Source organism: Brassica rapa, chromosome A09, assembly GCF_000309985.2.
Source record: "Brassica rapa cultivar Chiifu-401-42 chromosome A09, CAAS_Brap_v3.01, whole genome shotgun sequence".
Classification (NCBI taxonomy): domain Eukaryota; kingdom Viridiplantae; phylum Streptophyta; class Magnoliopsida; order Brassicales; family Brassicaceae; genus Brassica; species Brassica rapa.
This window is the reverse complement of record NC_024803.2, coordinates 40,350,156-40,365,807: the sequence shown is the minus strand read 5'-3', so window position 1 is coordinate 40,365,807 and position 15,652 is coordinate 40,350,156. Positions and strand designations below refer to the sequence as shown.

Below are 15,652 nucleotides of genomic sequence, written 5' to 3'. Positions count from 1 at the left end.
CAATGTTTGCAGATACTCTTCCATATCCAACTTCCTGAGGTTGACTCATCGAGGTCCCAACAGCAAGAAGATCCAATGGCATGTTACTTAATCAAACCATCTGAACCCTTTCTCTGGAGATATACGAAAAGTTTGATAACCATGTTGGCTGCAGCAGCTGCTACACGATGAAGCTCAAACCTGACGAACTCTTTTCATGATTAGGCACTTAGACAAACTCTTGTTCTTCAGGCCTTTTGACACTTTCTTTTCCATGTGCTTCAGTGGAAGCTCATTATGTCATCTTGTGATGATCTTTGCATCTCATTTCTCTCCTTTTGATTCAATCTTGTAAGGTCAACATTTTCCTTGATTTGAATGAATTCAGTGTTAAAAAAAAACCATGTGTTTCAAGTATAATTTTTAAGCAGAGGAACAACCTTGTGCACAACCTTGTGCACAACCAGGTTTCTCTCACTGCCACAACGGTGTTTCGAGGTATTGACAGAGAGATAAAGAACATCATCTCAGCAAGAAGGCTGAGAAAGAGATTTAGAACCCTTATGAGCATGTGGCTAAGATAAGGGCTTAGGCTTTTCTCAAGTATGTGAACCATCTTGTTTTTTCTTCTTTTTTGCCAAGATGGATCAGAATTAAGATATTACATTGTATAATCTTTCCTTCATTATATGATATTTACAGTTTAGCAAAAAAAAGTATAATTTTTAATGGTTAGAAGACCAGAAGAGAATGAAATAAAGATCCTTAAGCCATATCTTTGGAAGAAGAAGAAGAAGATTGGATTAGCAAACCTTAGTTTTCTTTCAAATCATGCAAACAAAGAAATATAATCATCATCATCATATAATGAATAATTCTTCATGCCACCAATGGGTTGCTAATGGGACCTCATCCTTACTCATTTAAAAAAAAAGTTTCGTTGCTTGTAGAATATTTGTTTCTAATAGCTATAGAACGCTTAACGAAGTCTAAGCACTATAGTGCCACAAAATCTTAACTGCGTCGTAATCTATTTTTAACAAAAAAAATTAATAAATTTATATCATAACAAAAAAATAATTGATAAAAATTAAAACAAAATAACATCATTTTTATTAAATTGATGTCAAAATAATATATATTTACATAATTGTATTAATATGTAACAACATTTTGGTAAATACATCAATTATTTTAACTGATGTAATATATATAATAATATCAGGTAGGTTAAAATGATGCTAATGAATAAAAAATAGATCGTTTTATTGAATTGATGCAAAATAAATCAATAATAAATTACTTCTTATATTGATGTTGAATTAGGTATATTTGTCTCATTTGTTAACAAGTAATTTAAAATAGAGTCATTTAATTTTTTGATACAGTTTCAGTGATTTAACTCACCTTTTTTGTAGTGTGTATAACCGACGTCATGTAACTGTTACATGAAAAAAATTATATTATACAAGGAACCTTTTTGCTAAGAAATTATACGAGGAAGCTATATCAAGACATTTACTTTTTGTTAAGAATTCATATCAAGACACTGTAGTCATGGACTCTTAAAGTAATGTGGTCCGATGTAATGAACTAATGAAGACTCAGATAAACTTTTGACTCATTTTTTTTAAGTAGCTTTGTTCAATCAATTCATTTTTAGCGGGGACGTGTAGAACCCTACGCAACACATGTTGATTCATTTACGTCACCAACAAAGAGAACAATTTTGTATTTATATCATTAGCTTTTTTTTTTGCTGGAAAATTGGCATTTATATCATTAGTTGGAATAGATACGATTAAATTAAGACATATATAGCTTAACAATAGTATGGACAGCAGAAGACATGATGTTTTAATCTTCTTTTTTTTGCAACACTGACATGATGTTTTAATCAAAAGACAGTGTTGGTGCAAGACAGTTGTATGCACACGCATATATATTATAAACATACATTCGAGTATCTTATACAAAAAGGGCAGTATACAGAAAATATTATAAACATACATTCGAGTATCTATCTTATACATCCTAATTTATCTTCAAAAAGACAACAAGTATAGTAAGATGAATTCGACGAGAAAACGCAAGTACCTTTCTTTTTTTTAAAAGCAAATACCTTCTCTTCTTTACTTTAAGATAAAGCTAAAGCGTGGAAAAAGATGAAATATAGTAAAATGAATTTTAATGAATTTTTATAATATAAAGAACAATAACCTCCTCGGATTCTCCTCCGCCGTGGTGCAGCTTTTCTCCGGCGTAGTTCGGCAAAGCTTTCCCTACGTTTGCGGCGGGGTCCTAAATATACCATTGGTTATTTATGGTATTTATGCCAGCAATGTAGATTGATGAATGATTCTGGAGTAATCGATCTAAATAGCCAAATTAATAGGCCTCTCCATACAAACTCGACAAAAGAAAAACACCCATCTTCAAGTTCTAGCTAGAAAATTAAATATCAGTAATTACAAATATGATTTTCGAAATGTAGCTGCAAGCAAAAAACTAGTTTATGAACAACTTCTTCCGTTTCCATTAAGTACAGTATAAGATTGATATTTTTTGTAAACAAATATGTTGCATTTTATTAGAAAAATATGTCTTCTGGTTTTAAAATTTATAATAATACCATTTTTATCGTAAAGGTATATAAAATACCATTTTAGTGAACGTAAATTACCGAAAGAACACTTGATTTGACACAAGAAAAAAAGTATTTGGTTTAAATATTATGTAATTTACTTGAAACTCTTTGTCAAAAACTCTTTCTAATTTTGTTTCAAAGTGATACGCGAGACTCTTACATCCCCTTTCATCCGGGATTATTTAATCACTACATCGAATGTGGACATCCCGAATTCCTGATACTAATAAAAAGATAAAAAGCTAAAGGAAAAAGAAAGAAAGAGAGAAAGACCAAAAAAAAAAGTTTTCATTACATCATAAAAATCATCATTCACATCGATCGAATGTTGCATTTGGTTATCTCTCATCATCTTTTCTTTCTCCATAAATCACATCTAAAGTAAAGCATATAGAGAACCAACAACCTCAAAGGCTTTTTTGTAGAAGAGAGATGACAGATACACGAGTGTTAGAGAGTTCGCCGGTACGAAACCTCACGGCAGCTAGAAACCAGAATTGGTGGAATAAAGTAAGCGGCGGTTTGATGCCGCCGCAGCTGCCACCGTGTACCGCTAGTTATCATCTTCTTCCGAGCCTCTTGCCCAACTACTTTCCTTCTCCGACTTCTTCATCGTCTTCTCTGCCTCCTATTAGTAACCCTAACGTATTTTCTTGGCTTCACAATAATGACGACCTGCCTCTTGACCAGCTTTGGAGCCACAGCAAACTACTCTTGTAACTCTTTTTGAAGCAACTCTTACTTTTACATAAATATATGTTCCAAATATTGGATAATTTCTTAGCAAAATGTTTTCATGTTCTTGGATTTTTTTTTGGTAACCTGAACCAATCTTATAAAGTTTCTTCTTCGTTAGTTCATATATATATATATATGTACATATATATCTTGCATACAGAAGATCTAATATATATGGATTATGTCTTTGAAATGAAGGGGTGGATTGATGATGGGAGACGAAGAAAGAATGGAGATGATGAACCATCATCATCATCATCATCAAAATCAACATCATACTTACCAAGAGAAAAAGACAGAGAATTGGGAAGAAGAAGTTTTGAGGCATCAAGCTTCTATTAAACAAGAGATTAGCAATAATAATGGCTATATGATAATCTCGTCACCGAAGTCGCCTCTAAACAAGTCTTGTGTTACTACAACAACAATTCACAACTTCAATGAAGACAGCAACAAGAACGATAACAATGGTCTTAATTTTTCTAAGGTGGGTTAATATATATGGTTAATTTAAATTAATTTTTGTATAGTCATGATTTATCAATTAACAGTTCTAAATGTTTTGTTAAATGTGTGTTCATGAAGTGTAATAGCTTAGAGATTAGTGGGTCTTGTTTTGCAAATAAGAAACCAAAGCTTCAAGTACCTTCTCTTCGGCCATTATCACAACCTATTCTCAAGGTAACCAACTAAATCTTCTTCTTTTTTTGAAACTAAGGGTCCGATTGATAATGGCTGTAGCTTTAAAATTTTTGCTGTAGAAAAAAATCTGTAGACTCTTTGTTGTGTCTTTAGTTTTTATTGCTGTAGAATTTTATAGAAATCATTAAAAAATTGCTTTAGATATTTGGCTCTGCAGAACACTTGTACAGCTGTGAGTTATTTTAAGAGATGTGGTTTCAAAAAAAAATTAAAAGCTTGATTGTTTTGAATTTGATGCTGTAGAAATAAATAGGACTATGGACAGCACCTACAGCAATTGCCAATCAACCCCTAACTAACTAAATCTTTTGCTCTCTCTTTTTATCTCTTGCTGAAATTTATAATTAACAAAAAAAAAGTTGACAAAAAAAAACAAAACAAAAGCACAAAAACAAATGAAAAGAAACAAACAAACAAAATGGAATGGGATCAGAATAAGATGCATGTGTGTGTGATTGTAACATTTTTGTCTGTCTTATTTGTCTTCTTCTTCTCGATGTCATTATTCTTTTCTCTTTCTTTCCTAAGATTCAACGGTAGTTACCCAATCCTTTTTGTTCGTATTTTAAATGAAAAATAGAAACTACATCTGTTTTCAGTTTGATTCAGTTCTAGTTCAGATTTCCTTTTCTAACATAATTGTAAAATTATCCAACTTATTATTTATTTATGTTTACCTCTTATTCAGCAGTAGAAACCAATTCATTTGTGGTTAGCTAGCTTAAATTGGTATTAATAAATATATAATAATTATTATCTTGTTTTATATCACTTATCAAAGGTGAGTAAGGAGAAACTTGGAGGCAGAATCGCAGCTCTTCATCAGCTAGTATCACCATATGGCAAGGTATAATAATTACTGACTAATTCATGTACTAATAACTTAATTAAGATAGTCTACTCCAATTTCCAAATTAAAAAGTCATGGAATATTTGTCATCTATTGGTTGATTGATTCCATTTTTTCAGACTGACACAGCATCTGTCTTATCAGAGGCTATTGGATACATTAGATTCCTCCACAGTCAAGTTGAGGTGATTTGTCTTTTTCCAAAATACTATACATCTTATTTCATTTATTTTAAGAATAAAATATTTGTTTGAATCATCCCTCGGAACTAAACAAAAAAATCATTTGGTTGTGAAGAAGTGTGAACTATTAAACTATATGGAGTTTTTTTTCTTTAAATAACATATAGATTGAAAACTGAACAATATAATTAAAAATCGGAAGTTGATCATCTATTAGTAGTTAGCTAATCCTTGTTTCTTAAGGAGCTTTATTACCGAATTTATTTTGAAATTAGTTTTGTATTTGACTCTTAGAATCTAGTTGAAGATCCATATAAAATTGTTGTCCTCTTGAGTAATAACAGCTGAAACTTTTTTCTCACATTTTGTTTTATTTATTTATTTATTTCAGGTTCTAAGTGTACCATACTTTGTCACTCCGTCGAGAAATAATATTATGCACCAACAAGTAAGCAGTAAACTCATATACACCTTTTATAGCACATGTAATTAAACACATACAGTGTGTGACGTGCTTCTAGTTTACTCATCATTTTCTCATTTACATAAGTTTTTAGGCTTGGTTGATTATAACTAAATGCTAATTAAATATTTAGGCACGAGGAGATATGAATGGTTTATTCCCTCAGGACCCTGGTCAGGTACGCACATATTTAAAGTTTTTTTTTTCTTATTGGATCAACGAACCCAAATCTTTTAAAAAGGAAAGGATCGCAGCTTTAAATAAAATAACCCTTCTCTTTACTATTGGTCTTTAAAAGTGAAAGGACTAATAATGATCACTAAAATAAAAAGATGACATTATACAAGCTTTCCTTTTCAGTCCTTTTAGTATTTTATAGTCTTTTGTTAAAAACCATAAAAGTCACCTAACTGTGGAAAAAAAAAAGCCATTTGAATGATTTTTTTTCTACTCATTCATTAAAAATACATTTGTTATATATAAAAGGTGTACTAACAAATAATTATATATATTGAAGAAGTTTTCTAAATTGGTGATCAGCTTGTGAGTGAGTACTGCATGAAAAGATCAAACGGAGTTTCATCATCATCTACGAACAAACCAAACCTTAACGAGGAAACTAAGAAAGATTTGAAAAGCAGAGGACTGTGTCTTGTCCCAATTTCATGCACACTCCAAGTTGGCAGCTACAATGGCACCGACTACTGGGCTCCGGCTTTCGGAATCACGTTCCAGTAAATCATTTCATTTTATGCTGTTAGGTTTTGGTCAGCCAAAAAATTATAGAAGGAAAATAGTATAATGTTATAACGTAATGAGCAACCAATCTATTGAGAAAATTAAGAAGAAAAAAAATTGAGTTTCCAAGATTGAAAGCTCATGATGTTATACTCACTTTAGAAACTCTAAGGTGGTTTCTGGCAATTGGCTTTAGAAGATTTACAGTTGATGAGGTTGACGTGTAAGAGATGGCCTTTTAGTACTCGAAGATTTGTTAATATCCGGTGATAGTGTGAATTATGTTTCTTTATCAATTTAGGAAACCTTGTAACCGTCTCTAATGTACGTAATAACTGAGAACTTACTGAATATTGCTATAGTTTTATTTATACTTGTATATTTATACTTTGTAGATAAAATTAAGAAGATTATACCTTAAATGCAATAATTTTGATAGGATATTAGGTGCTGGAAAATATTTTCTACTAGTCTTTGACATACTGAGTGACCACATTTATAATACACTATGCTTTTAAGTTTTATATGTTTATTATGCTTGATGCGGTTTCATTAAATCATCTTTATTTGTGAAATTTTAGTTCAAAAAAAAAATCTTTATTTGTGAAACTTTGATTCTTTAGAAGATGTTTTGACAAAATCAATTAATTATATATATTTTTATCTTGTGTTACTAATAAATAGAAAAAGATCTTAATTGGATTCCTATGTAACTAAAAAGATTTGGAATAATAAACATAATTTATGAAAGATATTTTAATGTTTTTGTGATTTGGCGTTCATATGAGATCTAGCTCAATAACATAATAGTTGGGAGTCGTCAGAAACTCCAAACAGAGAGCAAACTAAGCGGTGTGAATGCATTCGTGGATCTGCAAACCATTTTTGTGGCGAAGGTCAAACTATATATGAGACACTATCTTGAACAGCGGCACACTGAATTCGATTTAGCAGATTCTTCACATATTGTCGAATTGAAGTGTTGGTTTATGTGTCTTGCTGGATTTCTTAAAAAAAAATATGCCAAGTCTTCCTCACCTGCAAGATCATGAGTAGTAAGAAGTTACTCGAACACCATAGGTACTTCTTCCTTGAATGCTACAGAGGCTCCTTTAATGAAATAATTCTCAATAGCTTGAAGAAGGAAACACTAGGACGTTGGTTCCATGACAGCAGTTAAGTAGATTTTCTTCTCCTCAAGAACCTTTGCAAAGCTTTTCTCCACCCCACTAAAAATAGCCTCCAATAAAGCTTCAAATTTATCCCCCACAAACACAAAATAGAAATCAAGTAGATCTTTCATTGTGCACAGAACTTTGTTGAAACATCATAATTTCATAAAATTGCAAACAATTAACTTTAAAAGTTGAATTAAAAAATGACAAATTATTAAATTATAAAAAATTAAATCAAATTGGATTACATATCGGTCATCAATCGGTTAGTCTCAGGTTGTAGTGATTTTTAAATAACCTAAATCGAATTATTAGATCACCGGATTAACTGGTTTGACCGCGGATTTGAATCGAATTTAAAAGCACTTATTTAAATGCAAAAATATTTTAAATACACAAAATTCTTACAAATTAATAAAACAGTTTTTAAGATATTAGTGAAATGTTTCGTCATAAAATAATCCACATTTGCTAAGCGCGGATCAAGATCTAGTAAGTATTTCAAAAGAAGATGAATTTTACAAAGTTTTGGTTGGATCGTTGTGTCCGCGTTTAAGACTGAAAGTCCTCCTTGGTGGGTTTTCTACTGTTCTTCAATGTTTTATTGTTCTTCAGTTGTCTTAGTGTCTTCGTCTGTCTAGGGTGGTTGTGGTGGAGTTTGCTGCTGCGACTGCTCTCCTGCGCCCCTGCTTTGTTTTAGCTGTTCTCTGTGGTCTTTATGTTTGTGATTGTGTGATGGTTTGATCAGCTTTGCCTCTGTTGTTCTCTGGATCAGCTTAATTTGTCATCCTTTCTGGTTGGTTTCGTTGAGTTTTGAGTGTTATATTTTTGGGTTTTGGTCTTTTGTTTCTTGTGTCTTCCATCTATATTTATGTTCCTGGATTTATGGATGTCGCTTTGCTTCCCGATTAGCGGGCTTGATTTCTCATTCTCTGGAGATACTATATCTGCCAGCTTTGTATCCTAGCAATGTATCCATGTTTTGTTCATCCCATTTTCACTTTTTCGAAATTTTCTTCTCATAAATTTGATTAGTTTGAAAATAAAATTTTTGAGTTCTTTTGTTTCGGCTGTTCTTTGTGGTCTTTATGCTTGTGGTTGTGTGATCGTTTGATCCGGGTCGGATTTAAAAACATTAACGGTCAATAATTAATTTGATAAATAAAGATATAATGAACAATTTATTAATAAATAAAGAACTTTTTGAGGATTTATATAATTTCAGCACAATAATATTTAAAATGGGCCGCCAATTAATTTGGTTGGGACGGAAAAAGAAAAGGAGGAGGGTTGTGATGATGATTTAGGTCTCATAGTAGCTTAGCAAAAGAAAAAGAAGAAAAATCAATGGAACAAAGTGAGTCTGCGTATCGGATCCGAGGAGCAACAGCTTCGTATCTGAGGGGAAAAGGAGTAGTTTTGGAGGAAGATATTAGAAGTCGGGTAAATAAATTTGGTTCAATCTTTTCGTTCTCAGATCCCCCATTATGATATAGTTTTGGGATCCGAATAAAAATTGAAAACCCAACTCAAAAGCTACTGTCTTTTTTTTTTCTGTCGTTTTGAAGGAGTACGGTTTCTACACTGCAATGAATGATGTGATGGGATGTCTGAAGAAGAAGAAGGAGGGGAAGGAGGAGGGGGTTTATGCTATAGCCTCTTCTTTTGGTTACTTGTTCGAGTTGGTCCTACATCTGACATCAGCGGAGGTGAATATTCCTGTTACTGGTCTTGGCGTTGGACCAGTCACCCCTGGGGATATCAGGAAGGCCACTCAACTGCTTCAGACGAAGAAACACACCGTCTTGGCGTTTCGAGTCAATGTGACTCCAAAGGCGTCTCATCTAGCTCAAACTTTGGGAGTCAAAATAATCTGTGGCGACACCATTGAACACCTCTGCCAACAGTTTCAGGAGTGTAATAAGGAGCTGGGAGATGATAAGTCAGAGAGTGACGTAGCAGCAGTCTCCCCATGTCTCCTCTCCATCTTACCCAAGTGTGTACTCAACAAGGAAGACCCAATTATCGTGGGAGTTTATGTTGTTGAGGGTTTTGTTAAGGTATGCTTTTTATCTTCGCAAATTGTTGTTTTGATTTAACTCTCCTTCCTTTTGATTTTGGTTTCAGGTAGGGACTCCCTTATGCATTCCACACAGAGCTTTTGTCAATATAGGACGGGTTGCATGGATTCAGAAGGACCAGCGACCCGTCGAGTTTGCCAGGGAAGGCGAGAAGGTGATTATCAAGGTAAGGTTTTTAAGTTTATTATCCCCTTTGGTTGATTAGTTTGGCACTTATTTACCTTTGCCTTTTGTCATGCAGATTGTTGCTGCTGACCCCAAAACACAACAAGGGATGTTGCTGGGAATAGATTTGGACGAAGGAGATGTGCTTGTCAGTCGCACCTCAGCGGTAGCTGTCTACCAGGTTGAGATCAACCGTCAAATGGAGAAAATAATAGAATTAACAAACAAACAAAAAAATGTCCTCATCACTTGATCAAATCTCTATGTCATTTTTTTCTCGTGTTGTTTATCTCCTCTCTCTCATCCTTGTAATATTTACATTTCTCTCCCCCCCCCTCTCTATTTCGAATCAAGCCTGGAATGTTTATCTCTGCATTTGTTCTCCTCTTCCAGTTTGTCAAATAGTCATTTACTTGGATGGCTAATCAAAAGTAATAGTATTAGCACTAGGCTAGGCAAATATAGTATAGCCAGTGATGAACGACTGAGCGATAAGATAGCAATGGGATGGCGAACTCTCAACTGAGTCCCCTTATTGCGTGGTCTACTGTTATTATATTCAACCATTTACTTTCAGCATATAAAAGATGCGACAAGTAAAATAGGAGGATTTCATAAAATACATATACCTATATAAAAAGATCTGATAACTAAGAGCGGCCAGGTCGTTCAGATTTTAAATGGAAAGTTGGATGTTGTTGACAAACGAAAGACCAACATCAGACATACATATATTACTTGATATTGAGAACGCGTTTGAGATCAGAAAGCACTTTCACGTCGCTGAAGGATAGTTTATCCTGCAGAAGAAAAAAAAAAATCAAACTTGAGTTAATTAACAAAGAAAAGAATGGTTGAGAAAAGGATAATATATATTTTGAATAAGATAGATTTTGGGGTTAAAGGTCGACCTTGTGATGATCTCGGAGGGCAAAGATAGATCCCCTAGAAATACGAGCGACAAGGATATCATCACTAGTGTCATAATGGCTTCCAAAGCTAAGTGCTTGTCTCTTTTCTTCCGGGTTTGATGCAACAATCTGTGTGTTTAGCAAAAAAAGAAAAAGAAAGCCAAATTTTATTTATTGATTGTTTTGAATGATAAATAAAAAATAATTATCTACCTTGATAATGACGGTATCGCCTAGACTAGCAACATCGACGGGTTGGCGGTGTTTCTCAATCCATGCAATACGTCCTAAATCCAGACAACCAGCAGTTCGGACATAGGATATGGGAACTCCTACCTGAAACCAAATAAAATATTTGAATTAACTACTGTAAAAGAAGCTTGCAAATATGAATAGTTTACCTTAATGAAACCCTCAACAACTAAGACACCGAGGACAATAGGGTCTTCCTTGCTGAACACAGCGTTGGGTAAGATGCTGAGGATGCCTGGGAAGATTGCTTCATCCTCCATTTTAGGATCCTCTCCCAGCTCTTCGATATGCTCTTTGAACTGGTCGTGCAGGCTTTCAAGCATACCACCACAGATGACTTTGACGTGCAACTGTTCCGCAAGTTGACTTGCCTCAGGAGTAACGTCCACATTAAAGGCCAAGACAGTGGAGAAGTGGCGTTTCCGGTCACTCAGTTCAAAGGCCTTCCAGATCTCCACAGGGGTGATCGTTCCTAAGTCTAGAGCTCCAATAGGAATCTTCACTGTCGGGGATTCCAAGAACTCGACCAATTCGTTCAAGGAATAGGTGGTAGAAGCTACAGCAAGAACACCCTCGCCACTTCTCTTAAAATCCACATAGATTTCTTTTCCAAAGCTCTCAAAGTCCTCCTCCTCCAACAACAACAACATACACGGGGTAAATATAAATCCAACAAAATCTTTTTTTTTTAATCAAAATTAAGAAAATTGGAATCCAAAATTCACCCTCTTTGCCGTCCCAGAGCTTTCTTCTCCAGAATAATTAGGTGTCGTACCAACATCTCGATCCATTAACCTAGTCACACTTCTATAGGAAAAAAACAACGAATCAATCACTGGAATTCAATTCACTGAATGACAAATTAAAGGCAAAAAGTCAAGAACACAAATAATCATACTCGTAACTCCAATTCGCCGTTGATGGTTATGGTTGGTCGGTGAAGAAATCCAGCGGCTGAAGGAAGGAAGGAATTTATTTATCTGACGATGCACTTTCCCCTAAACTATACTACAGGCCTAGGCTTTTTTTACTCTAACCCTAACTGGAAAAACCAAAACCTAATCCTAATCGTACAAAATATCCGAACGAACGGAATTTATGAATTTAATACTTTGGGGTTTTGTTATAACCCGAACTGAAATCAAAATTACGATTCAAAGATATTTAAAATTAATTAAATATGTTAATGTTTTCATATATGTTAAGTTGATTTAGATATTTTAGAGTATTCAAAATATTTTTGTAACTTGTTTTATTTGTTATTTTGAATACTTTTTTAGTTAATTTATTTAACCATTTTTTAATTAGATTTCTGAATAATTTCTATATTTTAATTTTTTTTCAATTTTTGAGGTTTAAAAAATATATTTTTGGACGAATTCAAACATTGGTTACAATCCGATCCGAAGCGAACCCGAAGAAACCAAATTAAACCCAATCCAATAATTAGTAAAATCCGAATGAGATTAATAAACAGAACATCGAAAATCCGAAAATTTGAATCAACCGAACCGATACCAACAGCCCCAGACGCCCAAGCCTACTATACTACATACAGTTTATTAAGGTCCAACTTCCAAGTTTACCTATGGACCAACACCTTGTCACAACAAATCCATTACCCGACTGAGTTTTCTAAGAGTCGGTCAGATATGGAGATAGGTAATGCACACCAACTGTATGATCGAAAGTCTCTAAGAGCTACAGGGATCACAAGGCAGCATGCATACTCTCCCTACTCTCAGCTATCTTCTTCTTCTTCCACTCCATAAATAGCGCAGGTGTCATTTGCGTCGCCGTTTTCAGTTTCGCATGCTGAAACAATAGAACAAGAATCAAGTTTATGGACCTACCTAGCAGCTTATGACAGATTTGGGAAAATCTGGAAGAAGAAGAGTATTAAAACCTCGTTTTCGATTTCTTCTTCAACTGGCATCTTCTGTGACTCCTCTTCCAAAAGGGCCTTCATTTGAGATTTAAGGATATAACCAGGAGGAAGAGCGTGTCTGTAATGACACTCTTTGCCACCGTTGGGGCAAGCCCAAAACCACCCATACTGTTTCTTCTCCACCGCGTCTAGAAAATACTTGCAAACCTGTTTTTACATATATATATACTAGGTGTCTGAGGTAAAAAAAATTAAAATATTTTTTAACAGATAAATATAAATTATATTTTAAAATAAAATTTTATTAATATTGTAAATTTTCTTTTTTCGTATAAATATTTTAATATAAATTTGATTTAATTAAACATAAAAATTATATTTAAGAATATGCATGTATATATTTGAAATTATAATCTTAGATAGATTTTTCTATCTATTTATTTTAAATAAATATTTTAAATAAATTTGTAAAAGTTGCATAATTACCAAAAATTAAAATTAAATAATATTTATAAAATTTGTAGATATATAATAAAATAATATTTTTGATTAAATTTTTATAATTTTCTAAAAACGATTGTATACATTTATAAAAAAATTTTGTAATAAAATTTTATAATTTAAAATATATAATTAAATTATATTTCGATTTATAATGCCATATTTGAATATATTTATTTTAATGATGATTTATGAGTTATTTCCATATTCTAAAAAAATTTCCAAAAATATAAATTGACATTAAATGTAATATATGAGATATTACCATATTTTAAAAAGTTTACCCAAAATATAAATTAACATTAAATGAAATTGTCCATGTCATATTAAGCTATAAGACATGTCATCAATTTCAGTAGTCATGTCATATTTGTTTTGTGAAATTGATTGTAAAATTGACATGTGGCAAAATCACTTCACAAATATAGTCTAGGGGATGAAGTCATGAGATAATGAAATTCATCATGATTGGAGAATAATTATTTCTCTTAGTTTTAGAATTAGCTATAACTATATTGTTAAGAAACAGTCACATCAAATGATAAAAACATTTAGTTTTTTTTCCACAAAATCGTTTATAGAAATTATGATTAATTAGGTGACCAAATTGAAAAAAAAAAAAAAATTGGATAATTGATTAACCAAGATTTTGAAAAAATTCAAAAAAATCATCTGATAGAAACAATAGATCGACACCCACATTCGGGAAATCAGTGTATTGATACCAAATTGAAAATAAAACTAAAAGTGTATTATTACTGCTATAAAAAATAACAAATGCATAAAAAAAGTGATTGAAGTTTTTTTCCATTTATTTGAGGTTGGCAACATTAACAAAAAAACTACTAATGCATTCTTGGATCTGCAAACCAAGATGCATATAACTGATCAAAGACTCAAGTAGTTTTTGAGAATTTCACAAATTTGTTGTGCCAATCAGACACCAATTATATATCCTTTGTACACTTACTTTCATTCTCATGTCATATCAAATCCTGTGCAGTTTATATCTTGAGAGATGATCTCAATCCAAAACTTCATCTTTTCAAAGGCAACATATGGAGGGAGTTTGAGCATATAGAAACATGTGGAAGATGTAGGATAATCATCGTGTTGCATTCTTAAATCTGACCCTTGCTTGGTAAGCCACAAATTCATCCATGTGGTAAACACGACGTGTATGTCTGAATTTCAGTAAATTCATCTGTCTTTCTGTGGTAATCCCCTCTACTATTTACCAGAATCACACAATCTCTCTATTAGTGGCTTGGTATCAATAGCGATCTCCTCTATAGATTGTATGCTCATTTCAATCTTCTATTCTAATTCCAGTTCGATTCCCTCCAAATATAAGATTCAAATCTTATATAAGACTTGAAAGAATGATGTATGAAGTGCGGAACCAAGAAGCATATCACTGAACCCTTTTGCAAAAAGATGCTTTTTGGAAATAGTGTTCAGAAACCTATGCTTGAGATAAAGATCCACATACTGTGTTACGTTTTCCATTGTAACATTGGTTGAAGAACTATCTTCACATAGTTCCTTTAAGGAGAGCTTTTTCCCCTTCAGAATCTCGATATCAAATGTCAAATCATCATCAATAGCATGTTCTTCTAAGTCTAACATTTCCTTAAAACTCTTGTACAAGGCTGATTCAGTTTCCTTGATATCTTCTAAGCATATTAGCATTCCAGCAAGATATACAAAAAGACAAGTTCGAAAAACACATTCAATTGAATGTTATGTATCAATGCCACAATCATCAGATGACTTGCAAACTCAAACTTTTCCTGTTCCATGGATTTTACTATCTTACGTTGGATGACAAAAATCAAGGTTGACTTAAACACCAAGTACTACAAAACCAACAGCCTCTAATAGCACAATTAGATACATGGATTTGGGGAGAATCTTTTAGGATAATCAGAATATGGAAAATGGAATAAATGATCATCTTCTATAAATTTTACTTTTACTTCTTTAGAAATAAATATTTCATTGGATCCAAGCTGGAACCATTCCCGAATAACAGCATCGCCTATGCCTTCTTCATCAATAAATTGAGTTAAAACTCATCAATGGGGTTGTTGGTTAAGAAAATGTTCTAAATAATGGCATGCAGAAAATGACACTTTATTTTTTGGGGCCATCGAGTAATAGAAACGAAAATTCTCATTCAACGACGAAGATGATCATCTTGATGCTTATTTGATTTAAGGACCTGAATGAAAAATAACAAAATGGACAATGTACCTATAGTGGAGGAACTGTTTGTAGATTCTCATTCACATTTTTATAAACATAAATAACAATAAAAAAAATAACAATTTAAAATACTAAAATAGAAGTGAAGGAACTGCATGTAGATTTCCATTCA

At 32.8% G+C, this 15,652-nt stretch overlaps 4 protein-coding genes across 18 annotated transcripts; 2 read left to right on the top strand and 2 right to left on the bottom strand.

Annotated features, from left to right (window-relative positions):
• The first annotated feature begins 2,821 nt into the window (after window positions 1-2,821).
• Window positions 2,822-6,666, top strand: LOC103842612 (transcription factor bHLH133). 4 transcript variants are annotated; one of them, XM_009119259.3, is made up of 8 exons: window positions 2,822-3,342; window positions 3,563-3,851; window positions 3,950-4,045; window positions 4,848-4,913; window positions 5,036-5,101; window positions 5,490-5,546; window positions 5,695-5,739; window positions 6,102-6,666. In XM_009119259.3, the coding sequence occupies exons 1-8, from the start codon at window positions 3,059-3,061 to the stop codon at window positions 6,297-6,299; spliced, it is 1,101 nt and encodes a 366-aa protein (XP_009117507.1). In that variant the 5' UTR covers window positions 2,822-3,058; the 3' UTR covers window positions 6,300-6,666. The 4 variants fall into 4 exon arrangements, with proteins under 4 accessions (XP_009117507.1, XP_018510554.1, XP_018510553.1 ...); XM_018655038.2 differs by having other exon boundaries at window positions 6,082-6,666; XM_018655037.2 differs by having other exon boundaries at window positions 6,079-6,666.
• A 250-nt stretch (window positions 6,667-6,916) lies between these two features.
• Window positions 6,917-10,107, top strand: LOC103842611 (eukaryotic translation initiation factor 5B). The gene is made up of 4 exons (XM_009119258.3): window positions 6,917-8,917; window positions 9,043-9,534; window positions 9,602-9,721; window positions 9,797-10,107. The coding sequence occupies exons 1-4, from the start codon at window positions 8,822-8,824 to the stop codon at window positions 9,971-9,973; spliced, it is 885 nt and encodes a 294-aa protein (XP_009117506.1). The 5' UTR covers window positions 6,917-8,821; the 3' UTR covers window positions 9,974-10,107.
• A 148-nt stretch (window positions 10,108-10,255) lies between these two features.
• Window positions 10,256-12,994, bottom strand: LOC103842609 (eukaryotic translation initiation factor 5B). Of its 12 annotated transcripts, none has more exons than XM_033278836.1 (6): window positions 11,768-12,994; window positions 11,609-11,690; window positions 11,033-11,512; window positions 10,845-10,967; window positions 10,632-10,760; window positions 10,256-10,520 (listed from the first exon to the last, which is right to left on the bottom strand). In XM_033278836.1, exons 2-6 carry the CDS (start codon window positions 11,672-11,674, stop codon window positions 10,455-10,457), a joined length of 864 nt encoding a protein of 287 aa, XP_033134727.1. In that variant the 5' UTR covers window positions 11,675-11,690; window positions 11,768-12,994; the 3' UTR covers window positions 10,256-10,454. The 12 variants fall into 12 exon arrangements, with proteins under 12 accessions (XP_033134727.1, XP_033134730.1, XP_033134729.1 ...); XM_033278839.1 differs by having other exon boundaries at window positions 11,618-11,690; window positions 11,782-12,994; XM_033278838.1 differs by having other exon boundaries at window positions 11,618-11,687; window positions 11,782-12,994.
• On the bottom strand, window positions 12,594-14,901 carry LOC117127838 (zinc finger CCCH domain-containing protein 21-like). Its single transcript, XM_033278539.1, has 3 exons — window positions 14,647-14,901; window positions 12,790-12,978; window positions 12,594-12,698 (listed from the first exon to the last, which is right to left on the bottom strand). The coding sequence occupies exons 1-3, from the start codon at window positions 14,899-14,901 to the stop codon at window positions 12,594-12,596; spliced, it is 549 nt and encodes a 182-aa protein (XP_033134430.1).
• Between the last annotated feature and the right edge of the window lie 751 nt (window positions 14,902-15,652).

What these genes read in the sequence shown, in the direction of transcription:
- LOC103842612 (XM_009119259.3), top strand. Translation starts at nt 3,059, where the DNA reads ATGACAGATACACGAGTGTTAGAGAGTTCGCCGGTACGAAACCTCACG. An exon ending in ATGGTCTTAATTTTTCTAAG is followed by an intron (nt 3,852 to 3,949) that starts GTGGGTTAATAT and finishes GTGTTCATGAAG; the next exon opens with TGTAATAGCTTAGAGATTAG. An exon ending in ATAATATTATGCACCAACAA is followed by an intron (nt 5,547 to 5,694) that starts GTAAGCAGTAAA and finishes TTAAATATTTAG; the next exon opens with GCACGAGGAGATATGAATGG.
- LOC103842611 (XM_009119258.3), top strand. Translation starts at nt 8,822, where the DNA reads ATGGAACAAAGTGAGTCTGCGTATCGGATCCGAGGAGCAACAGCTTCG. An exon ending in AGGAAGATATTAGAAGTCGG is followed by an intron (nt 8,918 to 9,042) that starts GTAAATAAATTT and finishes GTCGTTTTGAAG; the next exon opens with GAGTACGGTTTCTACACTGC. An exon ending in GCGAGAAGGTGATTATCAAG is followed by an intron (nt 9,722 to 9,796) that starts GTAAGGTTTTTA and finishes TTTGTCATGCAG; the next exon opens with ATTGTTGCTGCTGACCCCAA.
- LOC103842609 (XM_033278833.1), bottom strand. Translation starts at nt 11,674, where the DNA reads ATGGATCGAGATGTTGGTACGACACCTAATTATTCTGGAGAAGAAAGC. An exon ending in TTGTTGAGGGTTTCATTAAG is followed by an intron (nt 10,968 to 11,032) that starts GTAAACTATTCA and finishes ATTTGGTTTCAG; the next exon opens with GTAGGAGTTCCCATATCCTA. An exon ending in GCGATACCGTCATTATCAAG is followed by an intron (nt 10,761 to 10,844) that starts GTAGATAATTAT and finishes CTAAACACACAG; the next exon opens with ATTGTTGCATCAAACCCGGA.
- LOC117127838 (XM_033278539.1), bottom strand. Translation starts at nt 14,901, where the DNA reads ATGTTAGACTTAGAAGAACATGCTATTGATGATGATTTGACATTTGAT. An exon ending in TTCATACATCATTCTTTCAA is followed by an intron (nt 12,979 to 14,646) that starts GTCTTATATAAG and finishes ATGTAAAAACAG; the next exon opens with GTTTGCAAGTATTTTCTAGA. An exon ending in AAGAAGAAATCGAAAACGAG is followed by an intron (nt 12,699 to 12,789) that starts GTTTTAATACTC and finishes CTATTGTTTCAG; the next exon opens with CATGCGAAACTGAAAACGGC.